At 36.7% G+C, this 21,953-nt stretch overlaps 3 protein-coding genes across 3 annotated transcripts; 1 reads left to right on the forward strand and 2 right to left on the reverse strand.

Moving 5' to 3' along the window:
* Nucleotides 1–59: 59 nt before the first annotated feature.
* Nucleotides 60–6,522, reverse strand: si:ch211-214j8.12 (uncharacterized protein LOC100000539 homolog). The gene is made up of 5 exons (XM_051696299.1): nucleotides 6,357–6,522; nucleotides 5,650–5,893; nucleotides 4,934–5,100; nucleotides 3,312–4,492; nucleotides 60–2,576 (listed from the first exon to the last, which is right to left on the reverse strand). The coding sequence occupies exons 2-5, from the start codon at nucleotides 5,873–5,875 to the stop codon at nucleotides 2,186–2,188; spliced, it is 1,965 nt and encodes a 654-aa protein (XP_051552259.1). The 5' UTR covers nucleotides 5,876–5,893; nucleotides 6,357–6,522; the 3' UTR covers nucleotides 60–2,185.
* Nucleotides 6,523–8,934: 2,412 nt separating this feature from the next.
* bco2l (beta-carotene 15, 15-dioxygenase 2, like) lies at nucleotides 8,935–14,052 on the reverse strand. The gene is made up of 12 exons (XM_051696653.1): nucleotides 13,912–14,052; nucleotides 13,193–13,364; nucleotides 12,866–13,077; nucleotides 12,522–12,637; nucleotides 12,332–12,434; nucleotides 12,080–12,211; nucleotides 11,164–11,324; nucleotides 10,909–11,079; nucleotides 10,616–10,750; nucleotides 10,318–10,500; nucleotides 9,743–9,853; nucleotides 8,935–9,517 (listed from the first exon to the last, which is right to left on the reverse strand). The coding sequence occupies exons 1-12, from the start codon at nucleotides 13,949–13,951 to the stop codon at nucleotides 9,401–9,403; spliced, it is 1,653 nt and encodes a 550-aa protein (XP_051552613.1). The 5' UTR covers nucleotides 13,952–14,052; the 3' UTR covers nucleotides 8,935–9,400.
* A 2,083-nt stretch (nucleotides 14,053–16,135) lies between these two features.
* Nucleotides 16,136–20,142, forward strand: ela3l (elastase 3 like). Its single transcript, XM_051696565.1, is given in 8 exon segments — nucleotides 16,136–16,280; nucleotides 16,400–16,488; nucleotides 17,584–17,681; nucleotides 18,382–18,510; nucleotides 18,985–19,121; nucleotides 19,252–19,397; nucleotides 19,556–19,708; nucleotides 20,027–20,142. Coding segments are annotated over 8 exon segments (825 nt in total). The 5' UTR covers nucleotides 16,136–16,225; the 3' UTR covers nucleotides 20,045–20,142.
* The last annotated feature ends 1,811 nt before the right edge of the window (nucleotides 20,143–21,953 follow it).

The raw sequence follows: 21,953 nt of genomic DNA on the forward strand, positions 1-21,953 counted from the left end.
GTGAGGACCAACAGAGCTGAGATATTCATCTAAAAATCTTAATTTGTGTTCTGCATAAGAAAGAAAGTCACACATCTGTAGCCTAGTTTCCATCCACTTTTCACGCTATTTTGTTATCGACAAAGTGAAAATGCATAAACATTTGTCACGCCTAAAAAAACACTTTGTCGCATAAGTTTTGGTTTATTGCAAAAGAAATCTACCCTTAAGCCATTTCCATACAGAAATGTGTGTTTATCGCTAATTCGCTAATTTTCCTCTGAGGTTTTGGTAAAATGGGGTGAATATTGAGATAATTAATTGAAATTAGACAGCTTACTGTCATTTTAATTTCACAAATAAAAGCAATCAGAAGAGGAGGAATTGCAATCAAAAAGGTACAGTTGCCCTTCTGATAGGACTGTAATATTGGTCCTGATGTTGCGCCTATCGCAGGTTGCCACCGGTTCCGACCCGAAAGTAAATTGTCATGGCCCTGTTCAAGCTGGCAACCTGTACCAAGTATGGGGGAAACTTTCGGTCTTAGTATAAGGACCATCAATCAATGTGTATATGATGTGTGCACAGCTATAAAAGAAAAATTGATGCGGTGTAATATCAGGGTTTACATACAGTTGTGCTCAAAAGTTTGCATACCCTTGGGGAATTGGAAATACATGTACCATTTTTAAAGAAAACATGAGTGAGCAGGCAAAACACATTTCTTTTATTTCTTATGGGATTCATATTCAACTGTAGATTATAACAGAACGGCACAATCATAAAACAAAACATGGCAACAAAGAAGAAAATTAAATGACCCCTGTTCAAAAGTCTATATACCCTTAATTCTTAATACTGTGTATTGCCCCCTTTAGCATCAATGACAGCGTGCAGTCTTTTGTAATAGTTGTCTATGAGGCCCCAAATTCTTGCAGGTGGTATAGCTGCCCATTCGTCCTGGCAAAATGCCTCCAGGTCATGCAAATTCTTTGGTCGTCTTGCATGAACCGCACATTTGAGATCTCCCCAGAGTGGCTCGATGATATTAAGGTCAGGAGACTGTGATGGCCACTCCAGAACCTTCACCTTTTTCTGCTGTAACCACTGGAGGGACAACCTGGCCTTGTGCTTAAGGTCATTGTCGTGCTGGAAAGTCCAAGAGTGTCCCATGCGCAGCTTTCAGCAGAAGAATGCAAATTGTCTGCCAGTATTTTCTGATAACATGCTGCATTCATCTTGCCATCAATTTTCACAAGATTCACCGTGCCTTTAGAGCTCACACCATGCTTCACAGTGGGGATGGTATTCTTTTAGGCCTTGTTGACCCCTCTCCAAACATAGCGCTTATGGTTGTGACCATAAAGTTCTATTTTGGTCTCGTCACTCCAAATTACAGTGTGCCAGAAGCTGTGAGGCATGTCAAGGTGTTGTCATTTGTGGAATTGGCGCAGTAAAGGCTTCTTTCTGGCAACTCGACCATGCAGCTCATTTTTGTATTGTCGTATTGTGCTCCTTGAAACAACCACACCGTCTTTTTCCAGAGCAGCCTGTATTTCTCCTGAGGTTACCTGTGGGTTTTTCTTTGTATCCCGAACAATTCTTCTGACAGTTGTGGCTGAAATCTTTCTTGGTCTACCTGACCTTGGCATCAAGAGATCCCCGAATTTTCCACTTCTTAATAAGTGATTGAACAGTACTGACTGGCATTTTCAAGGCTTTGGATATATTTTTATATCCTTTTCCATCTTTATAAAGTTCCATTACCTTGTTACGCAGGTCTTTTGACAGTTCTTTTCTGCTCCCCATGGCTCAGTATCTAGCCTGCTCAGTGCATCCATGTGAGAGCTAACAAACTCATTGACTATTTATACACAGACACTAATTGCAATTTAAAAAGCCACAGGTGTGGGAAATTAACGTTTAATTGCCATTTAAACCTGTGTGTGTCACCTGGTGTGTCTGTAACAAGGCCAAACCATCCAAGGGTATGTAAACTTTTAATCAGGGCCATTTGGGTGATTTCTGTTATCATGATTTAAAAAGGAGCCAAACAACTATGTGATAATAAATGGCTTCATATGATATATAACTATATATATAAGACATCATGAAACAAACATAAAAATGACTCAACAAAATCATAAACCCAACTCTTAATTGTAAGTGCAAGTCCTTTTACAATCTCAGCATGGCCTTTCCCAGATCATGTCCATGTTATTTGCAGTGTATGGCGCCTCCTTTTGGCTTTGGTTTGTAACTTCGTTATATTGCTCAATGTCATCGCCCAGCAGCCACTCAAATCCAAACTGGACAGGCGACTACTACAAGTATTTACAATACGCAATACTGTCTCCACTGTGATATCTGACCGGTTCAGGCTAACAGATCTAAGGCAATGCAGTGGCGGACTGTCTAAGGCACCAAGGGGTTTAGCTGGATTGTCCAGAACAAGTTTGAACACAGGATCCAATCGACAGGGAACAGCAATCAGTGACAGCTTCTGGAGTGAAGCACCTCTAATAAGGGCCCACAGCACCCCTTTCAAAGACCTCCAACATAATGAAGGCTTCATCTGTCTTTCATCCAAGTAAAAACTGTTGGAAAAAAGTGACACGGATGTAGTAAACCAGTCATTAAAGGAGCAGAATAGAGAACAGTGAACATCAGATTAGAATTTAGTGCTAACATGCCTGCTACTATATTGCATTACCATAAGGGTAGTTGATGCATAAGGTGTCCATGGACTTTTTAATCAAGATTTTAAGTATTAATTTATGTTTAAATTTAATTATATGAAAGTGTGTATCTTTTTTATACCATTTTTTATTTTATTTTATTTTTACCATTTTTAATCACCTTTTTGCTGTCACTAGTTCATAGAAATGGTCATGTGTTGTGACAAATGCATTTTTAAAAGGACCTATTTTTAAGATTTATGCATTTCAATTACATAACCAAATTCCATCAAACACTGATTTTTTTTTTTTTTACAAAAGTAAATTAATAAAACTAAATATTTAGTTATTTTAAATGTAATTTAGTTAAAGATTACTCTATTAATTTTATGGAATTTGGTTATGAAATTAAAATGCAAAGATTCTGTGTATTCCATGTTGTCTCTCAATTAATTTTAAATTATTTTTAAAATTAGTTCATACAAGCTGCATGCCCCTCCACATGATCATAATAAAAGCAAAATACTGTTAAAAAAAGTTTTAGATTAAGTACAACATAGTACACCGCAGGACATGTTAATTTCCCAAAAGTTTTTTGATAAACTTTAGCAATAATGACAACATTGCTGCATTGTGGCATGACATACAACTTACTTTAGTGTTAAAGAGCGTAGATGTGGAATACATGGCAGATTAGAAAGGCTTTCGTCTTCAACATCCTCATCCTCATCTCCCTCCCAATTAGTGCTGGGTGGGTCTAAATGAATAGTGAGAGAGTTGAGTCTAGGACAGGCCTGAATCAGCTCCTGAAGAGGAGTGTGTCCATCAGCTCGAATCCCTTCCAGGGTTAGTGAGAGCAGGTTTGATCCTGCAGCTTTAAGGGCTGGAACTAGATCAGATAGCACACCAGCAAACTGTAGAGAAAGACAGCGCAGCTGGTGAGAAAACCGACCAAGTCCTCTGGCTAAAGCTGTAGCCTGTTTGAAACTGTCATCACCATCATCATCCTCTTCAGCACTACGCTGAAGACAGTCCAATGACAGGACAGACAGGTCAGGGCAGATCTTCCCTACTGCCTCCAAGGTATTCAGAGACACTCCTTGTACATCCCTGAGACACATTGTCACACTGTCCCTTCCATTAAAATCCCTGATTTTCCTCCTATCCTTTTCATAATCCTCTTCTGAAATCCCTTTACATCCAATCAACTCTGTAGTATCTCTAGCACCATCTCTCTGTCTTCTCTTATCAGTCTGACTGTCTTCTAATGACAACCATTCTTCTATTTTTCCTTCTAATGCAAAGCTTCCCTCTCCATCTGTGCTCTGTAAACTGTTGTCTTTCAAGTGATCTTCCTGTATCCTCATAACCCATAAATCTTTTAGACTTGGCAACCCTTCTCGACTAGTGAACTCCTCGGTCACTTCAAACTCCCTGTTCTGTATGAGAACACAAGCCTGTCCCAGTCCTTCTAGTGCCACCCTCTGAAGATTGGGCAAGCTGAGGAGGAGGAATGCACCAGCAGCCACGGCATCGCCTTCAGTGTCTGCCAAACCGATATCTAAAGCAAGCAGACTGCTTATGGTTTTCACGTTCCTAACATGGGGCTCTTGGTAGGCCAGAGGGAGCAGGCCTGCAGGGGTGAGATGCAGGCATCGTGACACATCCACATGTTTCAGCCTGGGACAGTGGCGGGCCACCACCGATATCACCCTCTGATCACACAGGGTTCCTGTCAGGAATAGAGAACTGAGACGGTGCAGGCTGCCAAGCATCTCACACAGCACTGAAGACGACACATTCTGTGCACCACTGAGATCCAGATACTGAAGATTCTGTGCAAGACAGAGATGAATGAAGAATGAATGTGCATGTAATGACAACAGTCAAGAATACTAAATCAAATTATTTGCATGTTATTTGCTGTCTGATGTTGAAGACTTCAGATTTAAAGGTAAAGTGTGTCAATATCTGTGCATCTAGTGTCACTAAACGAAACAGGAAAAATAATGGCTTAAATAATGACGTGTTTTCCAACATGTTTCCTGACCAATTCCCCTGTCTGCCATTGGTCGGCTATTAAATCATGCCATTGGTTGAGCCAATGTTGCTGTGTGAGGCTGGCGGAACGCTCAAACAAACAGAACAATGTTCTGAAAGAGCTAAAAAGCTACTCGTGTTATGTTTTTTTGAGACCTCAAACTACAAATGCTTATGAAAAATACGAATAACAACAAATAAATATACTGAAGTAAGAAGGGGTGAGTGTGTTTAACCTGGCAGCGTATCTTGATGAGAGAGCATAGGTTTGCATTGACGAGGCTGCATGACAATGTGAGAGAAAGACAGTTGAGTTGTGGAAGAAGAAGAAGGTGTAGGGCTGCACGTGTCAACAGATTCTGTCTAGACAGGATACGCAACAGCTCCTCCAGCAACTCACCCGCTGAAAGAGAAACACACAGGTGTCATGTCTGTCATTTCTCTCTCTTTTTTTTTCATCCCCTTTTTTCTCCCAATTTGGAATGCCCAATTCCCACTACTTAGTAGGTCTTCGTGGTGGCACGGTTACTCACCTCAATCCGGGTGGCGGAGGCCAAGTCTCAGTTGCCTCCGCTTCTGAGACAGTCAATCCGCACATCTTATCACGTGGCTTGCTGTGCATGACACCGCAGATACTCACAGCATGGGAGGCTCATGCTATTCTCCGCGATCCACGCACAACTTACCACATACCCCACTGAGAGCAAGAACCACTCATCGCAACCACGAGGAGGTTACCTCATATGACTCTACCCTCCCTAGCAACTGGGCCAATTTGGTTGCTTAGGAGACCTGGCTGGAGTCACTCAGCACACCCTGGATACGAACTCGCGACTCCAGGGGAGGTAGTCAGTGTCTTTACTCGCTGAACTACCCAGGCCCCTGTCATTTCTCTCTTTAATAAATATTCACATATTGTATTCACAAAGGCACACGTTTTCGCAAAACTCACGAAGTGAACTGAAGGGACCCATGACGTATCTGAAGAAATATTGGTCCATGTATTTCTCAGTGTAATCTTTTGCCCACATTTCCTTCATGTTCTCAGCTAGGCTTTGGAGACAAAGGCAAACCAGTGTGGAAGGGTTGTCCTCATCCTCAGTCCAGTCATTCTTGCATTTTTTCCTTCTCTGTCGTTCCCTCTCTGGTGTGGGCTCGAGTTGGCGAAACAAGGGCATATCTCACCCTGATTGTCACTGGCAGAGATAAAGACACTAAATGCACTTAAATGGCATGAAGCAAAATGGCCTTTTGGGGCCACACCTCAAATGAAAGGTAGCAGTCTGAGCACAGTGTATAGCTCGTTTTAAATGAAATAATACTTATAATACAGAATAACACGTGTATTAGTAACTTTGTAAATACATAATTGACCAAAGTACACATACTGAGTAAGCAGTTTGTATAACAACAAAAAGTGTACTGCTTAAACAACCAGTACAGTGAATGACAGGCCACAAATAGTAAATGTCAGTGTTATCTGATATACAGAGTATGTAGTGTTACTACTAATTAGCTTCCTGTTGAGAGCTCAGTCTTATTAAATCCACAGTAAAGAGAAATCACTGAATATATAATCAGTTACGAAGAATAAAATACTACTGTGTGTCTACACGACAACGACATTTGCTCTAAACGCGTTTAAAGGAAAAACACTACCTTCCTGGTCTCAGGAACAACGTGTATTTTCATGGGTTTGACAAATTCGACAATAATGTATCCTTAATCAGCCTTCCGATTTGTGTGTAGAAAGCAAACACCTTCTATTTCCCCGTTTGTACAATAATGAATAAAGTACAGAAGTGTATCCAACAGATTACGTATATGGCACTAGCGCCGTCTAGTGATTTGGCGCGCACCTGTTCAAAGACTTGTCATGGTTATGAAATACTTCAAGAAAAAAAAAAGCAGTAAAAGTATACCTGCCAACACTCCCGATTTTACCGGGTTTCTCCCGTTTTCCCACCCTCCTCCCGCTGTACTCCCGATTTACAATTTCTCCCGATATATTCACGATTTTCCACATCCACACTTAGCATACGGGATCCTCCGTATTTAAGTGTGAAAAAATAAAATAAAATAAAAATCCCTATTTTACACAATCTGATGTTGGCAGCAGTGTTGGGTGTAATGCATTACTAAGTAATTAATTACTGTAATTAAATGACTTTTCGTTGAAAAAAGTAAAGTAAGGGATTACTCTTAATTTTTAAGTAATTTAATTACAGTTACTTCTGATGTAATTGTGTTAAATACTGTATAGACTATAGAACAATTCTATATAAAACAATAGTGAATTTCAAATCGAAATTTAATTTCTAAGGTTAAAATATGTTTTCTAATTTAACGCTGCCCCCTTAAATTCTTTGGCCAGTTCATGAATAATTGATTTGATTTTATATGATTTATTTGAAAGAATTAAAAGAACAATTTCATGTCTATCCTTGTATTTTTCATCTGGTTGAGGTTGATAAGGGTGTAAGAAAGTAATTAGTAATAAGTAGCGCAATTACTTTACAGACAGAGTAATTAATACAGTAATCTAATTACACTGTAGAAGATTAATAACTTGTTGTTGATAATTAGTAGTTAGTAATGAATTACTTTTTTAGAGTAACTTACCCAACACTGGTTGGCAGGTATGTAAAAGATAAGAAACAGTGTACCCACTCACATATCTTGAGAACATATTTATTTTCTCTTAAAAAAAAAAAAAGACTATAAAACCAGCTTGGCCTGACTGTTATATTAATACTATGTGAGGGGCATTATTTTATTAGCTCTATGGGGCCCTCTCCAGTTGTTTTACCAATTGCGTAAACATGCAAAGATGTTGTGAAATTCATCATATTTAATGAAGTTACAAACGTAAGTTCGGGAAGAGCTTGTTCATTTAGGTTTGCCAATTAATCAGATATGGACAGGACACCAAATACGTTTACCTTGATTGTTCGCTAATTAATAATAAGCATTTAGACTCAAACGGTGGTGCACACACTCAGGTAATACAAAAACTGTATTTTTATGGAATAATAGGGTTCAAATAAGTGTTACTATGAATGCAAACTTTAATACAGTGAAAAAGACACTCTATTAGCATAACATAAATATATTTAAATAAATAAATATTTCCAACATTCTTTTGAATGTACATGTTCTAAAATAAAATATTTGATGCCATGAGTGTACCTTAATTTACTATTACTATTATTTTGAATGGCCATGGAAAATGAAGCATGTGATAATTTTACCTGGTCGGTCATTTTAAAAGTAGTCTGTTAATTTACCTGATGAACTTTTACCTTTTGCTGACCCAGAGCTAATGTGTGCTTCTAAATCACCTTTATTAGCAACTGACACATAAGTGCCAGCTTTACATACATTCTGCTTCCCACGGATCTCGACCTGGACAAAAGCATTTGAATTTATTGTGCAATTCTTCTTTAAATTGTTTCCACTCAGCTGGCACTTGCTGCTACGGTCTAGCAACTGTTTCACAACAGCACTTCGCGCGTTCGCGGAGAGATTGACAGGCAGGAATTTGGCCAATAGTTGCTGCAAGCGTCTTATAATCGACCAATTGGTGTGCGAGAAGGCGGGACTTACAAAGAGGGGTTAAATCAATGCAAATATGCGCGCACACACAATTAAGTATTAGACCAGATGCACATCATAATACAACTAAAGCCGAATCCCGGCCGGACGCTTTTTTAAGGTCCGAAAAAGAGGACATGTCCGGGAAAAGAGAACATATGGTCACCCTAGTTAACACTTAAATGAACTTCGGTGCAGCTTTGACATTTCAGCTGAGTGTTATGACGGGAGTATACCAGCATTAGTGGGAAGCTTGATATAACTAACCTGTCAAAAACAGGAAAAACTCAAAGGTCTGTCAAAATAAAAGTCCCTCTAAAATGAAAGCTCAATTCGACTGGATGCGTAAAATTGAAGACAGAAAAATATAACAACTGTGTAAAAATGTAATATAAAAAAAAGTAGCAATAATACTCATAATAACAATTATACAGTATTAAATGGTTGTATTATTATTATTATTATTATTATTATTATTATCTGTAAGCAATATCACAAACACAAGTGTATTATCAGCATTTTATTTGACCAAAAATAAAATAGCAATTTTTTGTTATATACAGTATATTATATATATATATATATATATATATATATATATATATATATATATATATATATATATATAATGATTATTATTATTATATTTTTATTTGACTAAAGCTGTATGTATCAATTTGATTAAACACTAATTGATCATAACATTTAATTAAAACATTTAACATGGAATCCAGAAAAAAGGAAAATGAAAACGCATAATTTGTATCTGTGAGAATATATGCAGTTCTTTTAATCAAGTCATTTTCTGTGTAATTTCATCAAAAATCTGAGGCTTTTTATATGTTGATTATAGTATTGATTTAGTATAGATACTGAGGTACCAGGGCTGGTATTGTACCGAAGCAAACATTTTGGTAACCCTACGTGGCTGACCCATTATGTTGGTCTACGTTTTTGCAGATAAGGGTCTGTTTATCAAATTTGTTTATTAATTTTGTACAGGCATGTCAATGAAAACAGGCAACAAGATATGTTGCTAAATGCGAAATGCAGTATAGTTTAGCAGAGGTTGTTAATAGTGTTAACAAGTTTTTGCTGTTGTCTTGTTTTTAGCCCATCTCATTGAATAGTCCATGTGTGCCATATGGAATGTCCACTGGAACTTCTGCTCGTCCGAGCTCTGTGAAGGTCCTCGCGTCAAGGACCAGGAGGAAGGTGCTCTTTTTCTAAACAGAGTTACAAAACAATATTGTACCTGTTATAATTCAATTAGACAGTTTGAACTTTGACATGTTAGGAAAAATTTGTATTTGCATGACTAACATTAAAATAACTAAAATACTCATTCTCAATTTTTAAATAAATATGAATATTAACATCTCAAGAGAGGAAGGCAATGACATGGAACTGGCACTGTGAATGAATTGTGACATCCATAATACTAAATTCACCTCTCTTGGAGTTATGATCACAGACAAGACCACACCATCATCCTCATCTTTAGCATCAGGTGCTGGAACAAACACTGGTTCTGATGGGAACAAACCAGGATGGCGCCATACCTGCAGACAACAAGGCACATTGAACATCAAATATACCTTTTATCAAAATTCCTAAAGTGCAAAGACATTTACATACTCTCAAATAAAAGTATTTTAATTTTATTTTAGTTTGAAAGTTTAAAAAAGTATTTCTGACACAGGACTAAGGGATAGTTCACCCACAAATGAAAATTCTGTCATTATTTACTCTCCCTCAAGTTGTTCCAAACCCATTTACAGTAACTGTGTTCATGGTATACTGTGTCCATGGTATACAAAAGGAGGTGTTGGGCAGAATGTTAGGGACTGACAACCTCAGTCACCATTTGCTTTGCATATTTGTTTCATAAAATGAAAGTGAATAGTGACTGCAAATTTCATTCAGGTTTGGAATGACATGAGATTGATTTTTGGGTGAACTGTCCCTTTAAGATGATATAGATGGCCTTAAGTTGGTTCCAAGGTAGTAATGTAATCTTATTAACCTTTAATTTCTTTCCTTCTAGATCCATCTTCAGTAAAGAGTCACCGAATACATGTCCAAAGCCACAGGCGTAGAAGTACCGATATGGACGAGCATTGTAGTGAGTGTAGTTTATCTGTGGGAACTCAAGGCCACCGTACTGCAACAGGTCATCATTGTAGAGATCTTCATGGGTGAGAAACACCTATTATTACAAAAGAGGAAGGGCTTCAATTGATCAATGATTTTTTTTCTTCCTACTATTAAATATGCCACCATATACAATATGTGCACACTCCCTTTCTGTCTCGCTCACTTACCCCAGTGTCAGTTTTCACAGCAGTGGCAGTAGTGTATGGGAAATTGTTGAGGTTCTGGTCTTTGGGCTCATTTTCCTTTACATCCAGAGGCAATACGTATCGCCGTGGTAAGTTCGTACACAAAGAATTGAAGAACTGGAGAAGCCAACAGATTGCATTATACATGTCGCATTACATAGTTACTTCTGATGAAGGGTTGTGTTACTATGATGATAATGAAACCGAAATATTTAATCAGAATTTTACATGCATTAGATCAGGAAATTCTATGCTGTGATATGCTGACAAATTACCTTATCAAGTTCTTCCCCAGATGGCTGGTGAAGGTTTTCTATTGTGAAGTCACCAATCACATTGCCGTCATCTCCACAGCACATGTCCATGATCAAATACCCGTTATCCTCATATGCATTGATTTGGTGGAGGGTGAACATGGCACTGCTGTAGTATTTTGTCTTGATGAGCTGCAGGTATGGAAACATGGATATCATAGGTGGATGCTTCAGTTAAAGCACCGAATATTGTAAATGTGTGGTGCTCTGACGTGCCTGACCAGTGTGTCGGTCTACCACATGGAAGATGGTCTCTAGTTCCGGGTTCCAGGACATGACTTTATGAAAGCTCTTTCCAGCAACTCTATACAGCATGAATTTCAGCAGATCTAGCTTAATTGGCTGCTCAATGAAAACTATATAGTTCTCAGACATGGCTGCAAACAAGAGTGAAGTGAACAAACAGCACATTAAAGGAATGTTCCGGATTCAATGCAAGTTTAGCTCAATCGACAGCATTTGTGGCATAATGTTGATTACCACAAAAATGTATTTTGACTCGTCCCTCCTTTTCTTTAAAAAAAGCAAAAATCTGCATTACAGTGAGGCACTTACAATGGAAGTGAATCAGGGCCATTTTTGAACATTAAAGTACTCACTGTTTTAAAAGTTTAGCCACAAGACAAAGGATATGCATGTAAACATGATTTTAGTATGATGAAATCACTTACAAACATTTTCTGTGTAAAGTTAAAGCCAACTTTACAACTTCGTTGCCATGATGATGTAATGTCAACAAACCCTAAAACGACTGTAAAAGTTACAATTTAAACAACTGTACAGCTCAAATAATACATGAGTTTTAACAGAAGAATGAATGCAAGTGCTTTTATAAAATTATAAGCTTCACATTTCTGTTTAAACCCTTCAAAAATTGGCCCCATTCACTTCCATTGTAAGTGTCTCACTGTAATCTCGATTTTGGCTTTTTTTCAAGAAAAGGAAGGGCGAGTCGAAATAAATTACATTATTCCACAAATGCTGTCGATTGGGCTTAACTTGTATCGAGCCCGGAACATTCCTTTAAAAGTGTTAATTTGAGGAAGAAAAAACCCCCCAGAAAAGATACTAATTCTTTAAAGATTTTAGACTAATGATCTGGAATATGGCAATCAAATACAGGTACATTTACCAAAACTGTGATAGTAGGATGGTTTCCTGGGATCAGAGGCAGGAATAGAGCAGAGAATCTCAGCACCAGACAGATCAGCCTCATCACTTTTTCCCTCTCCTGGGGGCACTCGCAGAATATTGTAGAAGCAGCCTTTGAGAAACACAAGAGATATTTTAGAAACTTAATTTCTATGAAGTTTAGTCACAATGAAACAGTCTATAAAAGAATAAGTCAGGGTATAATTGTTTTATAGAAGGTGAGGCATCACACCTCTTCGACCATATGAGTTTCCCAAGTTGTAAGTCGCTCCATCACGGTCATAGTGTGGATGTGCTGTCGCTGCATTAATCGCAATATATTTAGACCAATCCACCTTTCAAACATAAAATCACAGAGAAAACGGTCCAATTAGGCAACATCACATTCTAATTCTATTTCTGTGAAACATTCTTACACATACCTTTTCTTTAGTTTCCAGGCTCATAGGGTCGATTCTGCGCATGAAGTTGGTCTCTGTGCTTACGTAAAAATCTCCTTTGTACTTGACATAGCTCACTCCTGCATTATCAGTTGCCACTGTTAAATGAAGACAATTGATGATTAAAATGAGTTCAAATAGAGGTTTTAAGACAATTTAAGATTAGATTGAGTTCAAATGGAAGTTGAATAAAAATTATGTTAAGAATTTGACAAATGTTGACCTTATAAGTAAACCCGTTCTGATCTGATAGGTCTAATGTGGTCAGAATGTCCTGTTGACTTGACTTGACAAGCATCCCAGTTTCACCTCTTTATGATGCTTACTTGGAATCTGAAAACGTGAAAAGAACCGGGAGAAGATGTTCTTGCATGGGTCAGGTGTCGCCAGGGTTCCGAATTCAGACACCACAATTCGGTTCTTCTCTGAGTTCTGCACATAAGAGTCACTGCGCAAAAACCGGCTGCTGTAGGTCACCTGACTATCTTTAATGTGGAAACGATGCATCAAGGCCATGCCATCAAACCAGTGAGTGAATCTAAGAAAATGAATTCATATCAAAAGAACAAAAAGAACATACATGAAAGCAAATCATTTAACAGAAAGAAAAGTAGTAAGGTTATGTTATGATTTTAGATCATTTGCCCTCTTACTTGCTTTCACCAAACTCAAATTTTCCAGGCCCATTCCGGAGGAAGCTACCATTGATCCAGGATGGAATTTCTCCTATGATCACTGTACTGACGGACTCTGGGGTTTCTTCCACAGTGCTCACAAGAGGACCAATAAACTCCAGACCATTGGCAGATGGCCTTTTTTTGTTAGCTGAGAGGTAAAGATACCAAGACAAGGTGTGACACAGATGAGAAAATATACAGAGTGTAGTTGGAAGAATTCCATAAGACATTAGAGTTAATAAGAAACCTAAACAATATTTTATTCTTCCCATACATTTTAATAGGGGCAATGTAATATAAAGAATGTAAAGAGATAACGAGAAGTTCAAGTGAGGCACAACTTAAGTACCTTATCTCTACTGTTGTATTGTTTTTCAGAGACTTGTGGATCTAGTTCCATTTTAGAGATAATTAAACCCCCGTTCTCTGTAGGTGCTGCACATTTCACTTTTTGACCGATATATCAGTTTCTAAAACATATTGTTGCATTCCATTGATCCAGATGGTGTAGACCTGATGTTGTCAGTCTTTGCTGAATCTTTCAAATGTTAGTTTAACAGCATGGTAAATGAAGTTACGGCTTGACAATGCACTGTGCGTGTTCATTACATAACATTACATTACATTAAAGACTAAAGTTTGAAGAGTTAAGACGCTGAGATGAGAACATATTAGCAGATCATGGAAAGTCTTACCTGGCACTTCATACACTGGCTCCTTTGCTGGTTTCGACATGACTGTGACTGTTAGGGCTACCAACAAACTTAAGATCCTTGATAAAAGTTATTTACACATTACTGTGATCCCGGTAATATATAACACACTTACATTAGAACAGACAATGAGATACAAGATCTGACAATAAAAGATCTTTTCATAACACATGACAAGGGTGGGATGGGCTATATCTATTGCAAACTGAACCTTGGACAGAGTCAGATCAGCGTTGGTGTTTAGAGTTTACGCATTAAATGTAGAACTGTTACAAATACAACTGCCTTATCTACTGTGGTTAGTGTGAGATGCATGACAGGACTAGACTTTATGTAATTGCATAGCTGGCATAGACGCAAGATTTTCTTTTCATGCCTCATAATAATAACAAGTATGATGAAAGATTAATTTCATTTCATGAATTTCATTAAAAAGGCAATACATGCATGCCAATGCTAAAAGTAATCTGCCATTTTAAAGAGGATATTGAAGCCATAAACTTTCAGTGTATCTTAATTTACTGAATTTGACAATTTGTTTGTCAAGAAAAAAGAAATACAGTATTCGACATCAAGAAATACTAAAATGTATACATTTAAGCAAATAGCTAAAAATAAACATGATCTAGCACAGCTAAAGGTGTTTAAAAATATTTAAGCAATAAATATGAATAAACAATAATATATTACACACAAATTGAATCTAATAATGTCCATAAGTTTAACATATTACTGTCTGATAAATTATCAGTTCATAATAAAAAAGAAATCAGTTAATAATAAAAGTAACATTTTGCTTAATATTTAACAAGATAAATATAATATTGAGTTAATGTATAGTTGTGCTTTTTGAAAAAGAACAGGGATGTATTCTTTACAATATTGCTTTTACATACAGATAATAAAGGGGTTTTACAGAGTTGCACAGATTATTGATTTTTTTGTTTTTTCACTTATGGGATACATGTGATAATAAATGCTGCCTTCATTGAATCCGCAGTGGGGTGATGCAACAACATGACAATCAGAGACTCGTATCAAGATCCTCTTCTAATTTCTGACAGACTTCAGGTTATTCTGTTATCTAGATGAGATTAAAGCCTCTCCACGTATGATGAGTTTTCAGAAAGGGTCTTTATATGGTGACCATACCCATTGAATAAGGTAAAGGCATTTAATGAGTTCGATATCTGTGTATAAACTGTAACTGTAAGTACCCATATGCATGTTCATGATGTAACTTTGTTCAAATTAAAAGGGAATTAAATATACTTAAATGCCTTTCTTAAATGTTGTTCTACAATAAAGTGTATCCAAAACAAAAAAGAAGCAACCCATTTCACTTTAACATCATTTGAAGTTTATACTGTATATACATTACACATCATTTAAAGGAATGTTCCTGGTTGATGGTTGAGATATTCTTAATGGCTTCTGTTGTATGATATGATTTTGCTGAGTTTCACGATCCAAAAATAGCAAAGTGTGCAAAGACTGCCACATCAGTCAATCCTGCTGCTAAAACACTTCTCTGAGAACTTACCATCTGTCCTTTTTTCAAACAACTATAAACTCAACTTTCATTTACAATTAAACCTTTTTTCTTCAAAATAATCAGATAAATGCAAATGTTGTTTGACATATTGTTGTGCTGCAGAAAGTAATGTCAAAAGCAGCTTTATAATCCATTAAAATGGGCACGCCTTGAAAGTACCCTAAAATAGGATCTAGTCTCAGCAAATTAAATTGAAAAGGGTGAGAACTGATTGCTGAGCACCTATGAAATCAAATTAATGCTGTTGTGAAATGGTCTTTAGACAACTGCATTTACTCAGTGGTCCTACCAACACCCATCGACTTGACAAAAAGATGATCAATTATCACAGCAAATAAACAGAAAATCTATTTCCTTTCAAAGGATGATCTCATTCTCATGTTTACTCTAGATTGTCCTTGACTTTATTGTAATATATTAAAACTTTTTTTTTCAATTAACATTTTTTATTGATTCATAGATTCATATATACATTGAATCACATTTAATATTTAACCCCTACTATTACCCCTCCCCATATATTGAAACTTAATTCAGTGAATTTACTCAGAACAGAGCTTTGTGCATGAAGGCCATGTGAATGCATGCAAAGAAAGGCAGCTGTTTAAAAACTGATAAAAATGTTTCTGAGCAGAACATGGTGGAAGGCTTCATGTGCCTATCAATGACTATTTTTGTGACCAATGTGACATCACTAACAGAGAGGGTTTAAAGGTGGGCAATGCCAGTGTTCGTCAGCAGATGACCAGAGTCAACATGTTCTCCCTCATCCTAGCATCAGTGCTCGTCGCTAGCGGTAGGAAGCCTTATAGAATTGCTCAGCAAACTCAGTCCAAGCAACATAATGATAAACAGAAATTGTTCTATTATATATGCAAAATTAGTAAAATGTATAATTCTGCATTTCCATTGCAGTCCTTGGGTGTGGCAAACCACCCATTGAGCCCGTCAACTCTCGTGTGGTCAATGGAGAGGAAGCCAAGCCCCACAGCTGGCCCTGGCAGGTATTTTGCATTAATTCATCAGCCTTTCTTTCTCATTTCCTTTCTTTCCCTGTCTTTACTACCAGTAGCCAGAGTTGGGGAGTAACGGAATACATGTAACGGGATTACATATTTAAAATACAAAATTTAACTATATTCCACTACAGTTACAATTTAAATAATTGGTAATTAGAATACAGTTACATTCAAAAAGTATTTTGATTACTGAAGAGATTACTTTGCATTTTATTGTCATTTGTTTCATTTAATATTTAGTCCTTTCAGATGGAAAATATTTATACACATAAATGATGCGATCCAAAGTGCATTTGAACAGCGGTGAAACACTTTCTTATGATGTGTTACATTCATACAAGCAGACAGAGAAGTAAGTCTGAAGTAAATTTGGAGCAGAAGAAATAGAAATAGACCTTGTATAAATTGTCAGCTTTATGCTAATTTAAAATGCTATTTCTAGCCATTTTATTTGCACGTTACCAGGCACAATCATATTTTTTAATCACGAAAATTCACGTTGGATCATAATGTCTTTTTTCTCGTAAGACCTTTGATATTAGGGCAAAAATCGTATTCTTGATAATAATTGTTGTATTGTTTTCCTGTAAAAATATCGAAAAATAATTTAAACAAGATCAATTTGATTTATCTTGCTTTTGAAACAACACTGCATAAGATTTTTAGGTTTTTCAGACAATGTATTTTTAACATGTGTATTTTGTCTTACTGTACTGGCAGAGTTTTTATAGTCAAAACAAGTGAATAAATCTACCAGTGCTGAAGAAGTAATCCAAAGTATTTAGAATATGTTACTGACCTTGAGTAATCAATGGAATATGTTACAAATTACATTTTACAGCATGTATTCTGTAATCTGTAGTGGAATACATTTCAAAAGTAACCCTCCCAACCCTGCCAGTTGCTCACAAATAGTCCCCTTTACTGAATAATTTTTACTTGCCACACTTTGTCATTGCAACTGTTCCCTTCCCTTTCCCTATCTCTAAAATAATATTTTGTTGATGCAATAAAATGGTGAGCATTCTGTTTCACCTTTGTGTGTCCATCTCTCACTCTCTCTCTCTGTCCCGTGATTAGATCTCTCTGCAGTATCAGAGTGGTGGATCATGGTATCACACTTGTGGAGGATCTATTATTGCCACCAACTGAGTGATGACAGCTGCTCACTGTATCAGGTATGAGATTCCAATCCAGTGGTAATATAATATAATATAATATAATATAATATAATATAATATAATATAATATAATGGCACTTCTAACACAATTAATAACTTTTAAAATACAGTGGCCCCAAAAAGTTTTTGGACACAACACTTCAGCAGGTATGGATGTCTTTGCAATATATCAAACCAAAGGCATTTATTTTAAAGAAATATGGCAAAACAAACACACTTTTCAAGCAATACAAAAAATCACAAAATGAAGTATGTTTCAAATATTATAATAATAAACATTTTGTTCAAAATTAAGACAAAACACACACACACACACACACACACACACACGCACGCACACACACAAACCTTTCAGGTTGTCAAAACTTTGTGGAACATGTCCATAGTTCATTGGTTGAATTACACTGAATTACACATACACTAAAAATCACCTTGACGCCAGTTGGGTAACAGTAAAAAAAGTGGGGAAGAAAAGTGAAATTAGTTTTAAGAAAAGGTCTTGCAATTGTTTGCAGATGCCAATTGGTTTTGCATAATTTTGCATATAATGCATTGCCATTCAGACATTTTTAAATATAAGTGTTCAGAAGTGTCAAAGAGTTTTTGGGGCCCACTGTGTTTCACATGTTGTGAACTTGCATGAAATTTGCAATAGTTTTCAGATGGATTTAAACTTCATACATTTTCTGTCCTGTAGTTCTGGGCGTAACTACAGGGTGTTTGTTGGCAAGCATGACCTGTCAGTGGAGGAGGATGGCTCAAAGGCCATCAGCGCACAGAAGATTATTGTGCATGAGAAATGGAACAGCATGTTTGTGGCCCTTGGGTAAGAAATGGGCGTTAAACCTTTTCCTTTACCTTAATTACGTCATCTTTCAGTTTATGGCTACTTGAAACTTAATTGGAAGGAAAACACATCTTTGCCCTAATAATGATCAATGTGTTGATTGAATACATAGATCTGCAAAACTTGATTCTGATTGGTTAATCATGGCATTATGTGGTCAAATATTTATGTAAAATGGCCGTTATACTGTATAATTGACCATAGTCCCAAACTGTTGAAACTAAATCAATATTTCATGTCTATTTATTAAATATTTGGGAATTAGCCTTGTAATAAGTGGGATACAGTCAGTCGGTCATCATCACAAAATAAACCCCTTCAGGGTGATGCAAGATCCTTTTACTTTGCATCGTCAGGGTCCTAATAATCACCTTAATTGGGTTAATAAACGGCTGTTTGTAAACAACAACTATAACAAATAATTTTCACACACTTATGATTGTGCACATTTAGAAATGACATTGCCCTGATCAAGCTGTCCGAACCCGTGACCTTGAGTGACAGTATTCAGCTAGGCTGCATCCCTCCTGCTGGCTCCATCCTGCCCAACAACTACTCCTGCTATGTTTCCGGCTGGGGAAGACTCTGGAGTAAGTGTTGAAATAACATGAAATAATTGTGTGTATAGTGTCCATAAAACATGCTTAATATTTAGCTATGTTTATCTGTACTGAACATTATGCCTCTAAACATTACCACTGTACTTTGGTTGGGTCCCAGCTGGAGGACCCCTCCCTGATAAGCTGCAGCAGGCTCTGATGCCCATTGTGGATCATGCCACTTGCTCCAGGTCTGACTGGTGGGGTTCAACAGTCAAGGAAAGCATGGTCTGCTCTGGTGGAGATGGCATTGTTGCTGCCTGCAATGTAAGCAAGCTACTCTGTCTTTGTTCCTTTATAAAAGATCTTCCGCTTCATTTTTGGAGGCATTTCTATAAACTGATCTTGATTAACTCACTGGTATTTAGGCTATTTTAATTTTATGAGCGCAAGTAAGTAAATTCCTTTTTTTTATCATCCTACAGGGTGACTCTGGTGGCCCCCTGAACTGCAAGAATTCTAGTGACATTTGGGAGGTGCACGGTATCGCCAGTTTTGTTTCTGGTTACGGCTGTGACACTGAGAAGAAGCCAACTGTATTCACCCGTGTGTCTGCATTCAATGACTGGATCGACAAGGTACGCTGTGATGCTTTAACAGCAATAAATTGCTCACAATTAATGTATTTTCAACATATTACAGTATGCAGGATGCATTGTATGTACAGTTTCATTTATAAAGTGCTTATACTGCATGAATGCAACACTAATGTTTAGTTTCAGCTAAAACATTTCTAGGTGATGCAAATACAGTTGTTTCAGTTCTGTCCAAAGCCATTCTGGTTAACATGTCACTAGACTCTGGAAATTACCTAAAGAATATTAGAGAGACATTTCTAAGTAATTAACTATATTAATACTAAAATGTTCTTCCTTTTTTTTCTCTGTTTATTCAAGGTCATGCTGAACAATTAAGATCGACCAAAGATGCTGACCTTATGTTAATAATAACAGAAAACCAACCAACCAACAAACAAATAAATCAATATATAATGGCTCAACAAAGGAACAAATTTGTCTAAAGTCAGTTTTTTCCCCCGTCCCACTCACACACATTCAATACAAACCATTGAATATTGACAGAATTTTAATCCAAATTCCAATTAGCTAAATAGAATCATATCTTTTTTGATTAAGCACCTAAGAATACAGAGAGTTTGAGGGAAGCTGAAAATCTGCAGCAAATCTTGAAATGATGAATGCAGCAATGCACCAAATGTGAATGTCAGATACAGTACCTTATAGAGAGAGAACAATACATCATATGGCAGAAGGAGGTGAAGCTATCTATGATCACTTTTCAGTCAAGTGCAGGAGGAATTAGGAATAGGATGATAATCATGACCTCCTGACATGCTACACAATCATGTGGAAACAGCACAGGATGACCAGGATATGTGGGTTTAAATAAGGATTAGCATTTTTTCTGAGATTCACAAGCACAATTTAAAGATATGGGCGAGTGACTATAGTACAGTATAAGGTGCACTGCAGCTGTTCAGGAAAAATCTTCTGGTAAGTCATTAAGCCTTTGAGAGTGTGTTAAACTCGTTAATGTGATCAGAAAAAAAAAAAAAAAGAAAATAAAAAAAGAACAGTTTGTATGATTGCTAATGCTGTTTATACAGTAACTGGGTTTTGTTCCAAAGGAGACATCTCAGAAATTCTGAATTTGTTTCTGTGTGCATGTGTGCACTTTCCCCACAAGGATAGTAAAACCTGAGATCACTTACCATGTGGAGCCCAGCCAGCGTTCCCCACGAGGGAAATAGCTTATTAAGTATACTAAACTATGTTTTTTTTTAAATGTAAAAATGCAAAAAAGGTTTCTGTGAGGGTTAGGTTTAGGGTTAGGGTTAGGGTTAGGGGATAGAAATTATCGTTAGATCTGTATAAAATCCATAAAATGCATGGAAGTCTATGGAGAGTCCCCACAATGATAGAAAAACAAGTTTGTGTGTGTTGGCAGGTTTGGGTGTTTTACGAGGACATTTGTTTAGGTTACAAATTGGTTATTACAAGGGTATTATGCTATAAATGTGGTTTATGAGGACATTTCTGGTGTCCCCATAATTCAAATCACTTAAAAATCATCAATTAAACAATGTTTTTTTGAAAATGTAAAAATGCAGAAAGTTTTTTTGTGAGGGTTAAGTTCAGGGGTAGAGTTAGGGGATAGAATCTATAGTTCGTATAGTATAAAAATCATTATGTCTATGGAGAGTCCTCATAAGGATAACCGCACCAACGTGTGTGTGTGTGTGTGTGTGTGTGTGTGTGTGTGTGTGTGTGTGTATGTGTGTTTTGCTGAGGAACAAGTTTTGCTTGCTGACTGTTTTGGGGTGTGAAAATAAATCTTTACAATTATTTCTCTTTCCTAGTTTTCTACAAGGCATAAAAATTCAAATTAGAGATGGAATAGGAAAACTCTTTGCCTCTGTATCTCAAAGAGTCTCCGACATATAGAGGGTGTTTTTTTTTTTTTCACTCTCTACAGTTTTCTGCACTTATAATGGTTCCATGGGGACTCCTGATTTTGATTTGTTGGTGAAAAACCATAAAGAAAATATTTAATGGTTTCATCTTTTCCAGACTGCATTCTACAGCACAAGTGCAAATAGTGCTATTTATATTGTATTACATTTTAATGGAGAGTGCATAATGATTTTCTTGTGTTTATGGGTATATACACACTAAAATAACAAAAATATCATAACAAAATTCTATCAAAAGTAATCTTTAATAAAATACAAATATTTTACATTTTATTTATTTTATTTGGTTAAACATTACACAATTCAATTTGATGGAATTCTGTTATGAA

The sequence above is a fragment of the Myxocyprinus asiaticus genome, chromosome 4, assembly GCF_019703515.2.
Source record: "Myxocyprinus asiaticus isolate MX2 ecotype Aquarium Trade chromosome 4, UBuf_Myxa_2, whole genome shotgun sequence".
NCBI classification, from domain to species: Eukaryota; Metazoa; Chordata; class Actinopteri; order Cypriniformes; family Catostomidae; genus Myxocyprinus; species Myxocyprinus asiaticus.

Coding starts and splice junctions, on each gene's coding strand:
- si:ch211-214j8.12 (XM_051696299.1), bottom strand. CDS start 5,875: ATGCCCTTGTTTCGCCAACTCGAGCCCACACCAGAGAGGGAACGACAG. Junction 4,493..4,933: donor TCATCAAGATACGCTGCCAG/GTTAAACACACT, acceptor TGTCTTGCACAG/AATCTTCAGTATCTGGATCT. Junction 2,577..3,311: donor CTACGCTCTTTAACACTAAA/GTAAGTTGTATG, acceptor TTTTTCCAACAG/TTTTTACTTGGATGAAAGAC.
- bco2l (XM_051696653.1), bottom strand. CDS start 13,951: ATGTCGAAACCAGCAAAGGAGCCAGTGTATGAAGTGCCAG. Junction 10,501..10,615: donor CTGTGAAAACTGACACTGGG/GTAAGTGAGCGA, acceptor TTGTAATAATAG/GTGTTTCTCACCCATGAAGA. Junction 9,854..10,317: donor TAGAAGGAAAGAAATTAAAG/GTTAATAAGATT, acceptor TGTTGTCTGCAG/GTATGGCGCCATCCTGGTTT.